Raw genomic sequence first — 19,341 nt, 5'->3', positions numbered from 1 at the left:
GAATCTGGTCATGAGGATGACAGTGATAAAGAGGGCAAGGTGGGGAAACAGTAGACTTGACACCTACCAAGGTATATAATGGATTTGTTCTTTTGCAAGGCTAAAGCATTTTGTGGATGATGTCTCACTTTGATTATTCTGCAGGACTCTTTAGAGGAGATATATAGCCGGAATGGAGCAGCTGGACAAGATTCATCCACATCGAGAAGCAGCAAGCGATCAAAAAGAAAACGTCTGCCTGAGAAAGTTGCAAGCTTCCAGTTGCAATTTTGTGGCTATTACTTAAAAGGTCATTGTACCATATGTTCCTCCTTTTCATGAATCTAGGCAAAGCTGTTCCCTTGTTCGAAGATTTGAGTTTAGACTTCACTACTTATTTAGGTTTGTCAACAGTATTCTTGGTCCAGCTTGAAACAAGGGAGCCTCTAAAATGTTATATGCAACATAGTATTTTCTTTTGATATTGCTTTTAGGAAAACTAATGCTTGCCCTTCACCACACTAAAACCTCTCCTCTTTGGGTCTCCCTCACACACATATGCATATGCACGCATGCATGCATGCCAACTTACTTACCAACCAAAAGTTTACATATGCTTGTGGACTTGTAGAGCAATAAGTGGCCATCTGGAGAGCATGCAAAAGCCATGGGCATAGCTGAAAAACAGCCTCAACACACACACACACACACACACACACACACATGCATGCATGCGTGTACATGCACAGAGTTACATAGCTTGCCTCGCGGCCATACAATAGCTCTGGCTAGTAGCACCATATACTTTTGATGTTCCCTCCATGCAGTCTCAGTTATTACAGTATTATGTTACTATTAATGTCTATGCTGGACAATGATATTATAATCTCTAATCACTCTCCAAGGGTGATGAGGGACTGTTAGCCTCATAGTTGTATCAGTCTGATACATACTCTTCATAGTTCTTATGAGATCATGTGACTTCTACAGTAGGTCAGTAATTGACATTAGCAGACCCTGCTATGGATCTGATTCAGCTGCAATGCCGACATAGGCCTGCATGCATAGTGCTATTATGCACTAAGAACTTGAATAATCTATAGTAACATCCTCTTGAGCTTCTCGGGCATGCATGCATATTGCCCATTATTAGCTAATATAACTATAGTTATAAAACACACCTAATACATCTTGGGCATTAATAGTTGTATTTCAAAAACCTTTCTCTCATTGGAAGACTCCATGTATCCTTCCTTGTCTAGGACACCTTTAGGAATGGTTTGTCCCAACTAAATATTTAACATACCCACTTGTGCTATAGCCCCTTACCAAGCTCTCTCATCTGCACGTATAATAGTTCAAAGGATGCTTAATCTACGTTATATCTCTTCAATATAATATTTCACTATCGACATTTGTTATACATAAGCTTATATTAGCTACTTAGCTCTTACAATAAGGTTTTTTTAATGATGCATAGATACCTTAATGAGGACATTTACATCCATCACCTAAGTGGGGATGCTTTTTGGCTATGCTTACTTAGGTTTCTTTAAGGGTTCTTTTCCTACTGCTCTACATGTAGAGCCTTTAAAGGCTATTAAAACCTCCTGCTTACATTATTGCTTATCCAAAGAGAACCAAAATTGGAATTTATCAAAACACTTTAGTGTTCCTATGGCTAAAGATAATTTTGGAATATTTACAAAACATAATCATTGTTCTTATGTCTAAATAGCTCTGATTGCAACTACTTGAATAACATCCTAGCAATCCCATATGAGATGTTGGATGGTTCGTATTGGAAGTTTTCTCCATGTGGCTTTGCTAGTTAGTTTTTCATTGCATTAGATGCGCAATCCCTTTTGCAAATAGATTTGTGTTGAACTAGCCTCTAATAATCACTTTTAATATTTGAATGTGTTTGTGTGTGCGCACACACACACACAGAGACACACACACAAGGCAGTTGAATTATAGAGTAACTAGATGTACGAAGGGCCATTTGAAGAGCATGCAAATGCCATATGCACAAGAAGAGTTGCATGACTAGTATAGGAAAATTTCACTCTTGAATAGCTTCAACTTTGGAGTAGCCACATGCTCGGTAAGTCCATAACCCATTTACAATCATAATCATAAGCATATATATATATATATATATAGAGAGAGAGAGAGAGAGAAGATGTAAATCAGAATGTTGTGGTTGTATTTTGTTAGCTTGATGAGAAACAACCAAATAAGTTGGATGTGACTTTTTTAGTGTACAGGTGGCCATTTAGAGAGCATGCAAATGCCAATTGGATAGATGAAAAAACAACCAAAAATTTTGAATGACTCTTAATCGCAAAATGCGATTGTGAATAATTTCTAGCTACAAAGGAGACCCAACATAGCCTAGAAGATCCACAACAATAAAATCTCAATGCTATCAATGCATAGGTTTATGAATTTTGAAAATTGAGTTAAAAAAAAATTATATTTCCCATATATTATGTCTTTAAATTGAATCTACTTTGTGCCATTGAAGTCCACATGGTAGAAATGAAACCCTATTTTTTGAGTATGTAAAGATACGAAGGCAATGAGTAATCTTATTCTATAGCATTTTCACGAGCAACTTATTTTCTAGTCTATAGGGAAGGCCCAATAGAACTTCTCTAAAACAAAGGCTCGCCTTGATATGAGGGCCCTTTGATCTTCATAATGGTTGGAATCTATCTTAGCATTTTGTATGAGCATCTTCACATAAACATGTCTCATTGTTCCTTTATGTTCCTTGTTTATTTTGAAGCCTCTATTGTTGCATTTGTTGAAAATTGCAAATAGGTTCTAGGATTGGTGAAAGCCTAGTCTCACAAGACGTAGTTGTCAATTTGAGATGTGATAAATGTTGCCTAATTTGTTGGCATCTCTTTCACTTGTGTTTCAATGTTACTAAATCAGATATTTGGATTTTCTTGCATCTAATATGATGATTCACATTTGCAATATTACTCAAGGTCATTGATTAGGCAAAGAAAGTATAAGTAGCTCCAAGAATTATTAACTCGGTAGATCTCCTAAAACCTTTTGCCTTCGATTTATCCATAATATGAATGAGAATAGTCTATTCTTTGCAGTTGCTCACCATATATCACAGACATAGACATCGGTGCGCATGCACATTTGCATGTGTACATAGACATGCATGCACACCCACCCACCGAACCACCCTACTTAGAAAGAAGGGTGCATTGTTTGAAGAATGTGGTAATAATATTCAAAATTTTCTTTATAAGTAATGTAAGTTCCAATGCTGCTTCAAAAAAACTTTTTTTATCAATTGGTAGTCAGGGCCTAAATTTGGCATCCCCCTTTGCTCCACGCTCCTCCCCTTTCTTATGGCTTCTATCAAAGTACCCAAACATACTTGCTTGATTCGTCTAACATTTATCCAACAACTAGGCTCACCGCAAGGACTTCCAACATGGTAGCAACATACCCACGGGGTTCTCTTGCTCCCCCACAACACTGGTGTAACTTGTAGTTGTTCTTTCCTCAATTTACATTTTGTCAAAGACTAAACACAAGACACCATGATAAATCAAATGCATATGCCATTGAATTATTGGACTAAGGCAGTACATATCATAGTTCATACTATGAATAGGGCATCCACAGCACTTACGCATCGTATGTCACATTATGAGAAAATGTATGGTAGAAAATCTACAATTGCATACTTCGAGGTGTTTGGTTGTGTATGCTATATGCATGTTCCTGATGATTTGTGAAGGAAGATGAAGGCAAAGGTAGTTAAATGCATCCTTCTTGGTTATCTTCATGAAAGGAAGGGATGTAAGTGCTATGGCCTTGTTACTAGAGATATTTATGTAAGCATAAATATGAGATCAAGGAGTATGAGTCATGGTATAGACCTAAGCATGTAGTTGATATGGATACTTATGAGAGCAATGATCATCGGAGGTTATGTGAAGAAAATTACAACAAACAGCACTCATGGAAATCAACACATTGAGGATATATTTGGTCCACAAGAAAATGCAAAAGGCAAATGGAAGTATTAGCCAATGGAGTGGAAGGTTGAGGACCACCGCATACAAAAGCAATTTAGACACCATCTAATGCACCTCAATTGAGAAGATTAGAAAGAGTAAGGTATCTAAAATGGTTACATGAAAGTGCATTATGCTTATATGGTTTCTCATGTTGTACATTACTTAGAGCCAACATGCTTTGATGAAGCAGTTGAAAAGAAAGTTTGGAGAGAGGCAATGGATTAAGAAATGGATGCCTTTAATAAGTGCAAGACTTGGGGGATTTGGTTGAGCTACGTTATGGGAAGAAATCTCAAGACACATATGCATTGGACTAGAAGGAGACGTTTAGTCCAATTGCTAAAATGACTACAATTAGATCAGTGGTTGCTTTTGGCTTCCATTTATGATTAGAATCTGTATCAGATGGATGTTAAAAATTCATTCTTGAATGGTACATTGAAAGAGGAGGTGTATATGGAGCATCTAGGAGGGTATCTACTGTAACACCCAAAGGGCAAGCTAAAGAAGACATTGTATAGATTGAAGCAAGCACGTAGAGCTTGGTGTGATAGGATTGGAAAGTTTCTATGGAATATGAGATTTCGGCAAAGTATGGATACTTATTCTCTTTATGTTAAACATTTCTAGGATAGTATGGTTGTCATGGTTATCTATGTTGATGATCTCGTCATAACAAGTATGTTAAGAAAGAGACTGTGAAAGTAAAGCATGGCTTACACAAGGAGTTTGACATTAAGGATCTTGGACTGTAAATAAGTTTGACATTAAGGATCTTGAACTGTAAATATACTTTTTGGGCATTGAAGTGATATATATGCCAAATGGAATCTGGTTGGTGCAAAAACAATACTCTTTGAAAAAGTTGAAAAAGTATGAGATGATCGCATGTAAGCCAATTGATACACCACTAGATCAAAATGTGAAGATGGGAATTATATTGAGGACATTACTATGTTTAGGAAGATGGTTGGTAGTTTGATCTACTTCACCATAACAAGACTAGATCTAAGTTACGCCATTAGAATGATAAATCAATTCATGGAAAAGTCATGCAAATCACACTTGGATATAGTTAGAAGGGTATTGAGATGTGAAGAAGACAGTGATTTAGGGCTTGTGCTATGAGAAAGGAATCAAGCCCACCTTGTTTGGATATATAGATGCAGACTTGGTGGGAAGTATTACGGATAGAACGATCTACTAGTGGGTATGCTTTCTCGCTTGGTTCAGCCATGGTAAGTTGGAGCAGCAAAAAAAACCTACCATAGCACGATCAGGCACTAAAGTGGATTATAGAGGAGTAGCATTAGGAGCTTGTGAGCAAACATGGCTGACACTACTTTTGCGTGACATGGCGATTGAGATAGATGGAGGAGGTATCATGTATTGTGATAACATCAATAGCATTATGCTTGCAAAGAACCCAGTATATCAAGCAAGGATAAAACACATTGAAGTGCACTATCACTTTATTAGAGAGAAGGTGATGGATAGAGAGATAGACTTGGTACATGTAAAAACCAATGACCAAGTCACAGATATTGTTACCAAAGAATTAGGTAAATATAAGTTTGAGTATTTTAGAGGTGCACTTTGGAGTAATATGTTTGCAAGCACGTTATGATCTTGAGGGGGACTGTTGAGAAATACATCTTATCTTATGGTCGTATCATATGTATGCATCAAATAAAATGAGACTACGTGTAAAGGGACTTTAAGTCAAACTATCCACTTTGTGAAATACTCGACGTGTAGAGAACATGGAGGGTGGAAGAAGAAGAGAATGAAGAATGAAGAAGAAGAAAACGGATTGAGTGTCCATATCTTGTGCTTTCTTTTTCTTTTCCTTCCATTGCACATCTATCTCGAGTCTTTTCATACTTCCCTTTATAGTAAATGTTAATTCTTGCATCTCTTGGCAGAGAGTAATTGTCCTCTATTGGAGAGGTTGATCTGCTCCTCTCTTTTCCCGAAGAGCAATGACACATGTGTGGTAAAGTTGTTAATTTTTTGTTTGAAGTAGCTCGATATTGGTTATAGTTTGGGATACTCAACTCGTGCGAAATGCATGCAATATAATGGAAGCCAATCATTGAAGGCTATTTTTATATGAGTTTCTTGGCTAAGATGCTGATATACACAAACGGTGTTTACTATACATATTGCCAATTGAAATTGAGTATCCAAGTTTTAATTTTGTTTTCGCAACTTGTTGTGACTTTTTCATTGATTTCATATTAATTTTTCTTCCATAGTAGAGAAACTTGGAAATGTTTAGTGGACTTATCACAATATAAAAAAGTCACAAAAACACGAGATGAATCTGCCATGACATCTTTTAATAAATTTTAGTTGTATAGAGAAAAATCAACTTTGAGGAAAGGTTATATGAGAAGTCCTAATTCTTTTTGGGGGGATGCATACGAACTAAGATTGCAAGTTTGAATGTCAAGGCAGCCAACAAGAGCAAGGCCACATCACTTCCCTTTTAGGGACCATTAGACTTTTTAGTTTGGGCTACTAATGGACAGGATGAACTAGTTGGAGGAGGCATAACCCATCCTAGAAGCTAACCACGGCCCTTGCTATTTACCTCTCCCCATCTTCCTCACAACTCCCTCCCCATGGTGCATGGAGATGATGGAGAGAATCTCTCATAAGTTTGACCATTAACTAGTCAGACCAAAGTCTTCACTGCAGTCACCACAAGCAAATTTTTTATCTCCATTGTTTCCATTTTTTCCCCCATCTATCTCTATCTAGACACTAGGTGTAAGTAGCAAGGCAACATATACAATTGAATCCACATAGTTGGCTACCCCTAAGCTTGCATTCTATGAGCATCCTTGCTGTGCCACCTCTTCTTGATGCATCTAGCAAAGCATGAGCAGGCAGGTAGTCTTTTTACTTTCAATCCCAACAATTTTAGTTTCTCATGTACCACTAGTGCCACCATGATTGCTGAAGCCAATCTCTCTCTCTCTCTCTCTCTCTCTCTCTCTCTCTCTCTCTCTCTCTCTCTCTCTCTCTCTCTCTCTCTCTCTCTCTCTCTCTGTGTGTGCGTCTCTCTGTCTACGGTGATTGCTAAAGATAAGCAATGTAGCAAAGATTTACATTACATATTGATAATATGTTTTGTATCTCTTTTCTTTTTTGTATTTCACATTTAAAGCGAGTCAAGAATAGATTTTTAAGTCAACAATGATGCGTGCATGCGTGTGTGATTCCTCAAGAGACATAAGTGCACCATGATACCCATGTTAGTGCGAAACACTTGTTACATATTTCCTAATAGATAGATTTTATTGAAGTACTACTTTTTGGGGAGGCCTTAATCATTATTAATCACCACCTGTTGAGCTTGAAATGGAAGTCATAAATAGATCACTTTAATAAATATTTTGTATCAAAGTAATATATTTCTGAGGGTGTGTAAGGGCTTATGAACTAGCACTCATTAAACTTAAAATGGAAGCAATGCTTACTATTAATGGCATCATCATTGCAAAGAAGTAAACATTTGGTATTAATTAAATGTCAAGGCTTACAACTAGACTTGTAGCTGCACATGTCACAACATCCGTCTCGATACCCTTAATGCAGCCCATGAGAATGGAACCCTTGGCTTTGGATCTAAGGTGTCATCTCACTAGCGGTTGAGGTAGCGGGTCTTGGGTAGGCCGAATGGTATGAGTATACGGTCCCTTTACATTCAGCAATACAAAGGGCGCGCGTTAATCGGTTTTTGAGCGAGAGAGAGAGATATGGTACTTATTGGCTTGGAATAGCGGGTGGCAAATATCAGCGCCTGTAGCTCAGTGGATAGAGCGTCTGTTTCCTAAGCAGAAAGTCATAGGTTCGACCCCTATCTGGCGCGCTCGTGCACGTCACGATCTTCTTCTTTTTGGGAAGCACGCAACACACGAAATTGCGTTGAGGCCACCAAAAAGTCAGATGTGTGTATGAGAATGCAATCCGCAATCTTTGAATCGGCCAAGTTGAAGTGAACCACTCGTGAGATGAAGAGAGGCCGAGGCCTTGCAAAACCACCCCACACTCGCAAGTTCTTAAAAACTGACGCGTGATCGCGGGATGTGGGATTCTCTTCTAATTGTAAGATGCATGTGTCAACAACCTATTCCAATTCCCCCGCCCGAATGTGACTCTTAGAAGCTCTAAAGTGTCTCATTGTTTGGTGCTTTCATTAAACCTTCATCTGAATTAAGCTTGCTTGGTTGTTGCTACGGGCTTAATGCTCTCGTTTTAGCAGCCTTAATCAGCTTAAGTTTCCTGTTTAGTCTTTCACAAAATGTAAATTCGGGAAAGAACAAGTTACACCCGTGTGGGGGAGCAAGAGAACCCCGTGGGTATGTTGCTACCATGTTGGAAGTCCTCGCGGCAGGCCTAGTTTTTGGATAAATGTTAGCGCAATCAAGCAAGTATATTTGGGTACTTTGATAGAAGCCATAAGAAAGGGGAGGATCACAGAGCAAAGGGGGATGCCAAATTTAGGCTCTGACTACCAATTGATTTTTTAAAAAAATTCTAAGCAGCATTGGAACTTACATTACTTATAAAGAAATTTTTAAATAGTATTACCACATTCCTCAAACAATCCACCCTTCCTTCTATGTAGGCTGGGTCAGTGGGTGGGTATGCATGCATGTCTATGTACACATGCATATGTGCATGCACACCGATGTTTGTGTGTGTGATATATGGTAAGCAACCGCTAAGAATAGACTATTATCATTCATGTTATGGATAAATCGAAGGCAAAAGGTTTTAGGAGATGTACAAAGTTAATAATTCTTGGAGCTACTTATACTTTCTTTGCCTAATCAATGACCTTGAGTAATATTGCAAATGTGAATAATCATATTAGATGCAAGAAAATCCAAATCTTTGATTCAGGAACATTGAAACACAAGTGAAAGAGATGTCAACAAATTATGCAACATTTACCACATCTCAAATTGACAACTACGTCTTGTGAGACTAGGCTTTCACCAATCCTAGAACCTATTTGAAATTTTCAACAAATGCAACAATAGAGGCTTCAAAATAAACAAGGAACATAAAGGAACAACAAGGCATGTTTATGTGAAGATGCTTATACAAAATGCTAAGATGGATTCCAACCATTATGAAGATCAAAGGGCCCTCATATGAAGGCAAGGCTTTGTTTTAGAGAAGTTCTATTGGGCATTCCCTATAGACTAGAAAATAAGTCGCTTGTGACAATGCTATAGAATAAGAGTGCTCATTGCCTTCGTATCTTTACATACTCAAAAAACAGGGTTTCATTTCTATAATGTGGACTTCAATGGGACAAAGTAGATTCAATTTAGAGACATAAATTACTAGTAATATCAATTTTCTTCAACTCAACTTTCAAAATTCATAAACGTATGTATTGATAGCTTTGAGATTTTATTGTTGTGGAGCTTCTAGGCTATGTTGGGTCTCCTTTGTAGCTAGAAATTATTCACAAGTCGCATTTTGCGATTAAGAGTCATTCAAAATTTTTGGTTGTTTTTTCATCTATCCAATTTGCACTTGCATGCTCTCCAAATGGCCACTTGTACATTAAAAAAGTAACATCCAACTTTTTTGGTTGTTTCTCATCAAGCTAACATAATACAACCACAACATTTTGATTTATGTCTTAAGTTTAACACTATCTTACACTACTCTATATATTAGAAATGTCATTCTTCTCAATTCAACTTTTGAGATTCATGTGTGTGTGTGTGTGTGTGTGTGTGTGTGTGTGTGTGTGCGCGTGCGTGTGTGCGTGTGTGTGTGTGTGTGTAGGCCTATGATTGTAAATGGCTTATGGACTTACAAAGCATGTGGTTGCTCCAAAGTTGAAGCTATTCAAGAGTGAATTTTTCCTATTGCTGGTCATGCAATCTTCTTGTGCATATCGCATTTGCATGCTCTTCAAATGGCCCTTCGTACATCTACTTACTACATAATTCAACAACCGTGCAGGCGGGCGTATGTGCGTGCGTGTGTACACATTCAAATATTAAGAGAGATTATTAGAGGCTAGTTCAAAACAAATCTATTTTCAAGAGGGATTTGCAAATCTTACCTACAAAACCAAACAAGTCGTTCATTAGTGAGAATGTGTTGCAAGCATCAAAAGCCCTCCTTGATTGCTATGCCTATCACCTCCAACAAAACTCACCATACATGTTTCCGCGGTCACTAGCAATACATGTCTTTTAGACTTGTAATGCAATGAACAACTAACTAGCAAAGCCACATGGAGAAAACTTCCAATACGAACCATCCAACATCTCATATGGGATGGCTAGGATGTTATTCGAGTAGTTGCAATCAAAGCTATTTAGACATAAGAACAATGAGTATATTTTGTAAATAATCCAATTTTATCCTTAGCCATAGGAACACTAGAGTGTTTTGATAAATTCCAATTTTAGTCCTCTTTGGATAAGCCATAATGTAAGCAAGAGGTTTTAACAGCCTTTAAAGGCTCTACTTGTAGAGCAATAGTAAAAGAACCCTTAAAGAAACCTAAGTAAGCATATCCAAAAAGCATCCCCACTTAGGTGATGGATGTAAATGTCCTCATTAAGGTATCTATGCATCATTAAAAAACCTTATTGTAAGAGCTATGTAGCTAATATAAGCTTATGTATAACAAATGTGGATAGTGAAATATTATATTGAAGAGATATAACATAGATTAAGCATCCTTTGAACTATTATACGTGCAGATGAGAGAGCTTGGTAAGGGGCTATAGCACAAGTGGGTATGTTAAATATTTAGTTGGGACAAACCATTCCTAAAGGTGTCCCAGACAAGGAAGGATACATGGAGTCTTCCAATGATAGAAAGGTTTTTGAAATACAACTATTAATGCCCAAGATGTATTAAGGTGTGTTTAATAACTATAGTTATATCAGCTAGTAATGGGCAATGTGCATGCATGCCCGAGAAGCTCAAGAGGATGTTACTATAGATTATTCAAGTTCTTAGTGCATATTAGCACTACGCATGCAGGCCTATGTCGGCATTGCAGCTGAATCAGATCCATAGCAGGTTCTGCTAATGTTGATTACTGACCTACTGTAGAAGTCACATGATCTCATGAGAACTATCAAGAGTATGTATCAGACTGATACAACTATGAGGCTGACAGTCCCCCATCACCCTTGGAGAGTGATTAGAGATTATAATATCCTTGTCTCGCATAGACATTAATAGTAACATAATACTGTAATAACTGAGACTGCATGGAGGGAACATCAAAAGTATATGGTGCTACTAGCCAGAGCTATTGTATGGCCACGAGGCGAGCTACGTAACTCTGCGCACGTACACGCATGCATGCGTGTGTGTGTGTGTGTGTGTGTGTATGCATGCATGTGTGTGTGTGTGTGTGTGTGTGTGTGTGTGTGTGTGTGTGTGTGTGTGTGTTGAGGCTGTTTTTCAGCTATGCCCATGGCTTTTGCATGCTCTCCAGATGGCCACTTATTGCTCTACAAGTCCACAACCATATGTAAACTTCGGGTTGGTAAGTTAGTTGGCATGCATGCATGCCTGCGCATGCGTATGTGTGTGAGGGAGACCCAAAGAGGAGAGGTTTTAGTGTGGTGAGGGGCAAGCATCAGTTTTGCTAAAAGAAAATACTGTGTTGCATATAACATGTTACAGGCTCCCTTGTTTGAGGCTGGACCAAGAATACCGCTGACAAACCTAAATAAATAGTGAAGTCCGAACTCAAAACTTCGAACAAGGGAACAGCTTTGCCTAGATTCATGAAAAGGAGGAACATATGTTACAATGACCTTTTAAGTAATAGCCACAAAATTGCAACTGGAAGCCTGTAACTTTCTCAGGCAGCACGTTTTCTTTTTGACCGCTTGCTGCTTCTCGATGTGGATGAATCTTGTCCAGCTGCTCCATTCCGGCTATATATCTCCTCTAAAGAGTCCTGCAGAATAATCAAAGTGAGACATCATCCACAAAATGCTTTAGCCTTGCAAAAGAACAAATCCATTATATACCTTGGCAGATGTCAAGTCTACTGTTTCCCCACCTTGCCCCTCTTCATCACTGTCGTCCTCATCATCAGATTCTGCTGGTAAATTTGCTGCCGTTTTAGCAGCCTCAGCAGCACGCTTGGCAGCCTCAGCTCTCTCTGCTTTTTTACGAGCTTCCTCCATTTTTAGCTGTCTGAACCTGTACTTGATTTCAACAAGACAATGTAAATTAACCAGCAAGCTTAAGTAGCTCTCCTCAAGACTAGAACTACACTAGCCAAAATCTGACTTGCATCAGCACCTTTCCCCACGGCGTTCTTCCTTTGTATCAATCACTGGGGCTGATGTTGATCGCAGCGCCTGCCCTGCACTTATGATATCACCCCCCTCCTTGCTAACAGGAGGTTTTGCACCACCCAGCTTCCTTAGCCAAATTTGTTGTGTTGTGCTCAGAATGTTGTTTGTTAACCTGACAAAATTTGAAGGGAGCACCACTGTCAATATTGTGACAAACAGCAGAACCAATATATGTGAGGAGGATCCGTTTTTTTCAGAGTTGTACACAATAACGCTTAATTGTGATCACAACTCGTGGAAGGTAACAAAATTTGAGTGTGTTTCATGCGGGTAAAACTAATGTAAGATAAAAAGGTAACTATGACCTTAAAACAGCATCCAACAAACTTATTTAAAGCGACTTAGTGCAGGCAGTTCATTCTAACATTTACATAATTTTACATAAAAAATGTCTGCTTGCTCTCCAATTTTGTTCCATCCAGTTTCTTCCACATTATCCCAATGTTTGCAAGAGCATCTCATATTTCTCCCTGATTTTCTTCCATCTTCCTCCTGAATCTAAGGTAAGCATCTAGAGTCCTTCTGACAAAAAGCTATATTTGTGGCACATTTGATCGAGTGGGCAATAGCACTCTGGCAAATTGTTGCACTTCCTGTTAACTTGTTCAAGTGGGCAATAGCATAGGCCTACATGAAACATCACTCAGCTTCCCAAGGTTCTTGCATGGCCCAAGCTTGGCCAAAATATGAGTCATTTGAAAGCTATCTCAAAATGAGGCAAATCAGGTCTGAGCAATATCATTACTAATGTAAGTGATGGAGCAATTAAAGGAGATTAAGAGGTACAGACATTTTAAATGGAATCCTACTAAATAAGGATGCAGTCATGACCTAGGGTTGCCATGAAAGTGAATATGAGCTACCACTTTATGTATCAAACAAAGCCTATTTCAGAGGCAGCTAGTAATAAACAAATAAGACTCAGTTTTTGCTTCCATTTTGTCTCTCTTGTTTTCAAAACGAAGTTCGTGCATCATGGTCCTGATTAGTTCTCTCGTTTTGCTACATGCTAATCAGAGCCAATGCCCTCTCCATCTCACTCTCACCTCAAACTCGAAGGCTTCTACTACCATAGCCATCTAGACTGCAAGCATCTCCACAACTAGAATCACAATAGACATAGCCATAGAAATCAGCCCATTTCTCAGATTAAAGGAGCTCAAATTCTAGCCTATAGTGCTCATCACAGAGCCCACACATAAGTCTTCAAAAGCCATCACTAACTTCTCAAACTTTGGAGCATAAGGGTCAGCATTGGACAGCTGCAATCAAGAGGACCTGCAGTGCCAGCCATAGCCAACTGTGTAGCAGTCCGATTTACTCCAGATTGCTGAAGCTACAAGGCACCATTTGGAGAGTTTGATAGCTCATTTGGGAGAGCCCTTCAAGGAGCCTATTTGCTCCATAAAACAGCAGCAACGTTGCTGCTATCACTAGAGCACAAGACCAACATGTGCAGAAGGCAGCATACAAGTGCATTTCCGAAACATACAGCAATGTTAGCAGATTAGTCAGTTCATGAGTGAGGCTGTGCATGTCACACTGGGCTGGGCACATTTCTTTTCAGTGTTGTTGTGGTCACATGTTTTTGGCACCTGTTGTATGGCTGACGGACACTTCATACTGGACACTTTATTATTTTTATGCCAGATTGTTGGCAAATCACACTAAGGACCTATTCATAGGCCAGGTGCTCCCTCCTCCGTATTATGTCTCTCTCCATACTTCAATAGCAGGTTCTAGTAGAGAGAACCGCAAAACAATATACAAAAGTGCATGGTGTCCAAGGAGTTTAATACATGGATGGATGAGGAGCCCCTTGCTACCATGGAGGGCAAAGCCATTCAATGGCTTTGCCTAACAAGAGTCATTTTGGATGGATGTGCAAGCCTTGGTCATCGCAATCACATCCTTGTATAGGGTTCTTCACAAGATACACATGGAGGGCAGCAATCAAGCTCAAAGGAGTAAAGATGCAGTCCATAGTTGGGAGTTTTCAAAAATGCTAGGGATGACTAAATCTACATGTCCCGAACAAGCCAAGCTAACCTCACCCATAGGACCCATCTCATCATCTGTAGCCCAACTTGGTTGCCAACTCTAGAGAAATGAAGTTAGCATGAGCACCTGCATCAAAGAAAACTAAAGTATACTAATCTCTCACTTTGCCCAATCCATAACATAGCTATGAAGCATCTGTATTTAGTTGCTCACCAACAAGATTAGATACCGATCCACGGGATAGCTCTAAAGCATCTATGTTTGAGTGCTCATCTTTTTTAACCTTGTTCTCATCTGCATGATTTTTAGACTCTACATTCTTGGCATTCACATGCTTTACGCCATTCTTATGTACAAACATTGCATTTATTCGCATCATGCAATGCCTTTCTTTCAACAGCTTTCTTGGCACTGGCAAATGACCTTTTGCCTTGTCCGCCTTCTTGAAAGAATGACTTGGACAGATTTTCCGTTTGTTGAACCTTTTTTGAGGATTTTAACTTGCAGCCCAAAAGTTCAGCCTTGTTGTCTTTATTTTCAGCATTGTCTTATGAAGCATCTTTGCTGCCCTTAAATCTAGTGATATGGCCTTTCATTAATGCATAAAATGTATTTCTATTTTCAAACCATTTGGCCAATCTTACTTTAATTAACACAAATAAATGGGAAAATTTTACTCTATCAGTAATGGCCCCAAAAAGGGCCAATTGTTAGATTGGAAGGACACAACTTAGAGAGTTTTAGATCGAACAGGAGCGTATGAGTGTGACGTCTGGAGAGAGTGTGAGCAGAGTGAAAGTTCGAAACGATAAGAGTGTACCAACAATGTGTTGGTACACAAAGAATAAAATGTATTTATACTTAGGGCACGTAAAGGGTGCGTTCACATGTACAATGTGCGTGTACTATATACACGGAAGCTACCAAGCCTTTATATCCCAACAACCTCCCACTTAAAGGTCCGATATGAATCTCTAGCTAACCAACTCCCACTAGTCGAATGCAATGCTCGTGTTGAGCTCTGCTTAGACTTTTAGTGAGAACATCTGCAAGGTTATCTTGTGTTTTAATCTTGGTCAAGGTGATTTGGCCATCTTCCAGAATCTGTCTGATGAAGTGATATCGCACATCTATATGCTTTGTGCATGAATGATACATGGCATTCTTAGCCAGGTACACTGCACTCTGGCTATCACATCCCAAAACTGCAGTACCCATAGACATGCCGAGATCATCTACAAGTCTGCTCAACCATATAGCTTCCTTAGAAGCTTCAGTAGCTGATATGTATTCAGCTTCGGTGGTACTCAGTGCAACAATGTTTTGCAACCTGGAACTATTAAATGATGCGGATCTAGGACATGACACAAGCTATGGTGGATCAAAGATGAAGACCAAGTTCATAATGACATGGACAAGTAGAGATAAACTATTACACAAGTAAATTAGGTTCCAATATAGATTAGCTTGGACTCATAAACACAATCTTGTGTAGAATTGACAATGACAGACACTTAACTGAAAGTACAAAGCATCATGATATTGTTTCATTTCATAGTCAAGTACAATGCTTTATAGGCTTTGAGTTGTTCCACTCTCCTCACTGTGCATATGGGATTCAGGACAGCTCCTCTTGGAGCATACATCATTTGTCTATTTCTCAACACCCCCCCTCAAATGATGAGTCCCTACACTTGCTGGATTTTGCCCCCCCTACATGATAACATGGCCCGGAAGACTAGCTCATAGGTAGCCTAGTCAAGTTAAAGCTTGAGACTTTACATCTTGGCAAGGGTTTTACAAATCAAATCCACTAAGGAAAAACATATGAAAGATACAATGAAAGTTCTTCAAAACAATCTGTCAGAGTTGTTAATGGTAGCGGAAGCATATTCTTCTTCTTCTTCTTCTTCTTCCATGAATTGGTTCTGGTGATGATCACTTTGCAATTGTTGGGCTCTTTTCTTGTGGAAACATTCACTGGCTACATGGCCAGTCTTACCACAATAGTGACATGTAAGCCGATCCTTGTTGTTGTTGTTGATAAATCCTCGACCTCTTCCTTTAGGTCCAGCAGCTCCTTTGGTGTACAAAAGATTGTCCCTAGATGATGAGACATTGCCTTTTGCATTCTTGGTTTTTACTTTGCCTTCTTCATCGAGTAGTGCGTGCTCAATATCTTTAAGTGTGAGGCTTGGAACATTACTCAAAGTGGACACAAGATTTTCATATGGATCCTTGTTTACACTTGCAAGCAGTACGGCTATTGCTTCATCTTCCTCAATATTCTTTTTAAGAGATGCAAGTTGAGTTTTTAAACTCTTAAACTTATTAATGTGTATGGTCATAGAAGCACTGTCTTTGATATCCAGTTTATAAAACTGCATGAGAAGTTTTACCTTTGAATTTTTTGCTTGAGTACCAAACATTTTATCAAGTTCCTCCTAGGCGGTTCTAGGATTTCTAATGCCAGATATATGATGTAACACGTCATCACTTAGTCCCCAGGCAATGATGCCTAGTGCCTTATTATTCATCTTCTTCCATTCTTTGGATTTCAACTATTCTTCTTTAACGAACCCGTCTTCATCATCTTCCTTCTTGTTACCTGCATCATCTTCAAACAGGTCCCACAAGTCTTTCCGCATTAGGTGATACATAGTCTTTTCCTTCCAGGCATGGAAGCCTTCTCCATTGAACTTTGCTATTTGCTCAAGCTCTGCCATGTTGCTAATCTTCAGTTAACCAGCAAAAAACTGTATTTTAATGTGTCAAGAGACACAAGAGAATCAGTGTCAAATTGACACTAGTTGAGTGTTAATGGATACTAGTCGGTACTTGATCTGCTTCCTCTTAGAAACTTCGTGGGTGGCTTCTGAGCTTCCTTGGACACTTCCAGACTAGTAATGAGCTTCAGAGAGTATTCCTCAGTGATCAAAATCACTATTGATGATGGTAATGAGAAAGAGGAATAAGGTTTCCAAGCTTCCAACTTTCTGGATATGGCTTCCTGGATTAGGGTTTCTGTAGCAGCCTGGTTTTTTGGTCTGTGTGCATTACACACTTGATCATTCTCAGAAATTTTTACATGGCCATGAAGCTTATGTCATGGGCTACAAAAGCCCTATGGTTGCTGCGTCGATTGCGCTGCGTGTTGTGCGTGCAGCTGTACGAACCGTCACGCAGTTTCAGACTGCGCCGTTTCTGGAAATCGCGCAATGCTGCCTGCTGTGGATGCTAATGTTGCTGTCCGATGTGATAGGCTGAAGCGCCCGGAGCAAGGGAAGATACTTCCAGAAGGATTCACTTGAAGATATGGCCCGTAGAGAGAGATCCAAGTGCTCCAAGGTGGGTAGGTGCAGTCTGGCTATGGCTGCCACAAGGTCCAACTGAGATTTGAAGTTGACACTGAAGGTATGAGCTGAATGTGGGCTGGTTAGAGATTACCAGAGGTGAAGGGAGACTAGAGATTCAGAGTATGAGCTGTGTCATGCCCAACTGGGCTGTGATACCATGTTAAATGATGCAAATCTAGGACATGACACAAGCTATGGTGGATCAAAGATGAAGACCAAGTTCATAATGACATGGACAAGTAGAGATAAACTATTACACAAGTGAATTAGGTTCCAAGATAGATTAGCTTGGACTCATAAACACAATCTTGTGTAGAATTGACAATGACAGACACTTAACTGAAAGTACAAAGCATCATGATATTGTTTCATTTCATAGTCAAGTACAATGCTTTATAGGCTTTGAGTTGTTCCACTCTCCTCACTGTGCATATGGGATTCAGGACAGCTCCTCTTGGAGCATACATCATTTGTCTATTTCTCAACAGGAACACCAAGAAACAGCCCCACCAACAACTGTAAAGACATACCCGCTGGTGGGCCTACGAGTGTCCAAGTCACCTGTCATGTCTGCATCACAATAACCCTGCAAACTAAGTGCACCTTGCCCATAGCAAATACTTTTCCTTTGTGTACCCTTAAGGTATCGAAAAATACACTTGACAGTCTCCCAATGTGCTTTGCCAGGATTTGACATAAAACTGCTAACAACTCCCACTGCATGAGCAATGTCTGGACGAATAGCAACCATAGCATACATAAGAGAGCCACAAGCTGATGCATAAGGAACTCCCTTCATAGCATTTGCTTCGGACTGTTGGCTTTGCTAAGCTTGAGATAAGGAGGTAAGGGTACCCCAAAAGGTTTAGCTTCAGCCATGTTAAATCTGTCAAGTACCTTTCCAATGTACTTTTCTTGAGATAAAAACAGCAATTTCTGCATTCTATCTATACGAATCCTCATGCCCAAAATATGCTCTACATTCCCCAAATCTTTCATGGAGAAAGCTGATTTCAGCTGATTTTTTAGAGCATCCAAGCTAGTCTTTCTTTTCCCAGCTAGTAACATATCATCCACATACAAAACAAGTATTATGGGGCTGCCATTTGTATCCTTTTTCATGTACAAGCAATGACCTACATGGCTACGTGTAAACTCGTGAGATAGCATAAAAGTATCAAACTTTTTGTACCACTGCCGTGGTGCTTGCTTCAGCCCATACAGGCTGCATTTTAGCTTACACACCATCTGTTCTTTTCCAGGAACTACAAAGCCCTCTAGCTGTTTCATGTAAATTTCCTCATCAATGTCACCATGCAAGAAAGTTGTTTTTACATCCATTTGATACAGCTCTAAATCCAAAACAGCAGTAAGAGCAAAAAGCACACGTAAAGTGGTCATCTTCACAACAGGTGAGAAGACCTCTTGGAAGTCAATCCCTTCCTTTTGTGCATAACCTTTGGCAACTAGCCTTGCCTTGTACTTGGGTTTCCCATCAATTGTCTTGACTTTGTACACCCATTTGTTTGGAAGTGGCTTCCTTCCCTTGGTAATGACACAAGATC

At 39.3% G+C, this 19,341-nt stretch overlaps 1 protein-coding gene and 1 non-coding gene across 3 annotated transcripts in view; one reads left to right on the top strand and one right to left on the bottom strand.

Annotated features, from left to right (window-relative positions):
- The first annotated feature begins 7,847 nt into the window (after positions 1–7,847).
- On the top strand, positions 7,848–7,920 carry TRNAR-CCU (transfer RNA arginine (anticodon CCU)). Its single transcript has one exon. It is a non-coding gene; the product is annotated as a tRNA-Arg (tRNA).
- Positions 7,921–11,673: 3,753 nt separating this feature from the next.
- LOC148025097 (inner membrane protein PPF-1, chloroplastic-like) overlaps positions 11,674–19,341 on the bottom strand; it is a 29,066-nt gene continuing 21,398 nt past the window's right edge. Inside the window, exons 9-11 of one of the 2 annotated variants that reach the window (XM_087694807.1) lie at positions 12,364–12,531; positions 12,119–12,261; positions 11,674–12,013 (exon numbers count right to left, since the gene is read on the bottom strand). In XM_087694807.1, coding sequence (XP_087550933.1) covers positions 11,991–12,013; positions 12,119–12,261; positions 12,364–12,531 — 334 coding nt within the window. In that variant the 3' untranslated portion in view covers positions 11,674–11,990. Of the gene's footprint in view, positions 12,014–12,086; positions 12,262–12,363; positions 12,532–19,341 lie in introns of both variants that reach the window. The other variant, XM_087694806.1, reaches the window with a different exon arrangement.

This window comes from Lygodium microphyllum, chromosome 15 (genome assembly GCF_053477565.2).
Source record: "Lygodium microphyllum isolate KBCC chromosome 15, Lygodium_microphyllum_v1.1.10, whole genome shotgun sequence".
NCBI lineage: Eukaryota > Viridiplantae > Streptophyta > Polypodiopsida > Schizaeales > Lygodiaceae > Lygodium > Lygodium microphyllum.
Note: the sequence above shows the minus strand (reverse complement) of the source record. Positions and strands in the feature narration are given on the sequence as shown.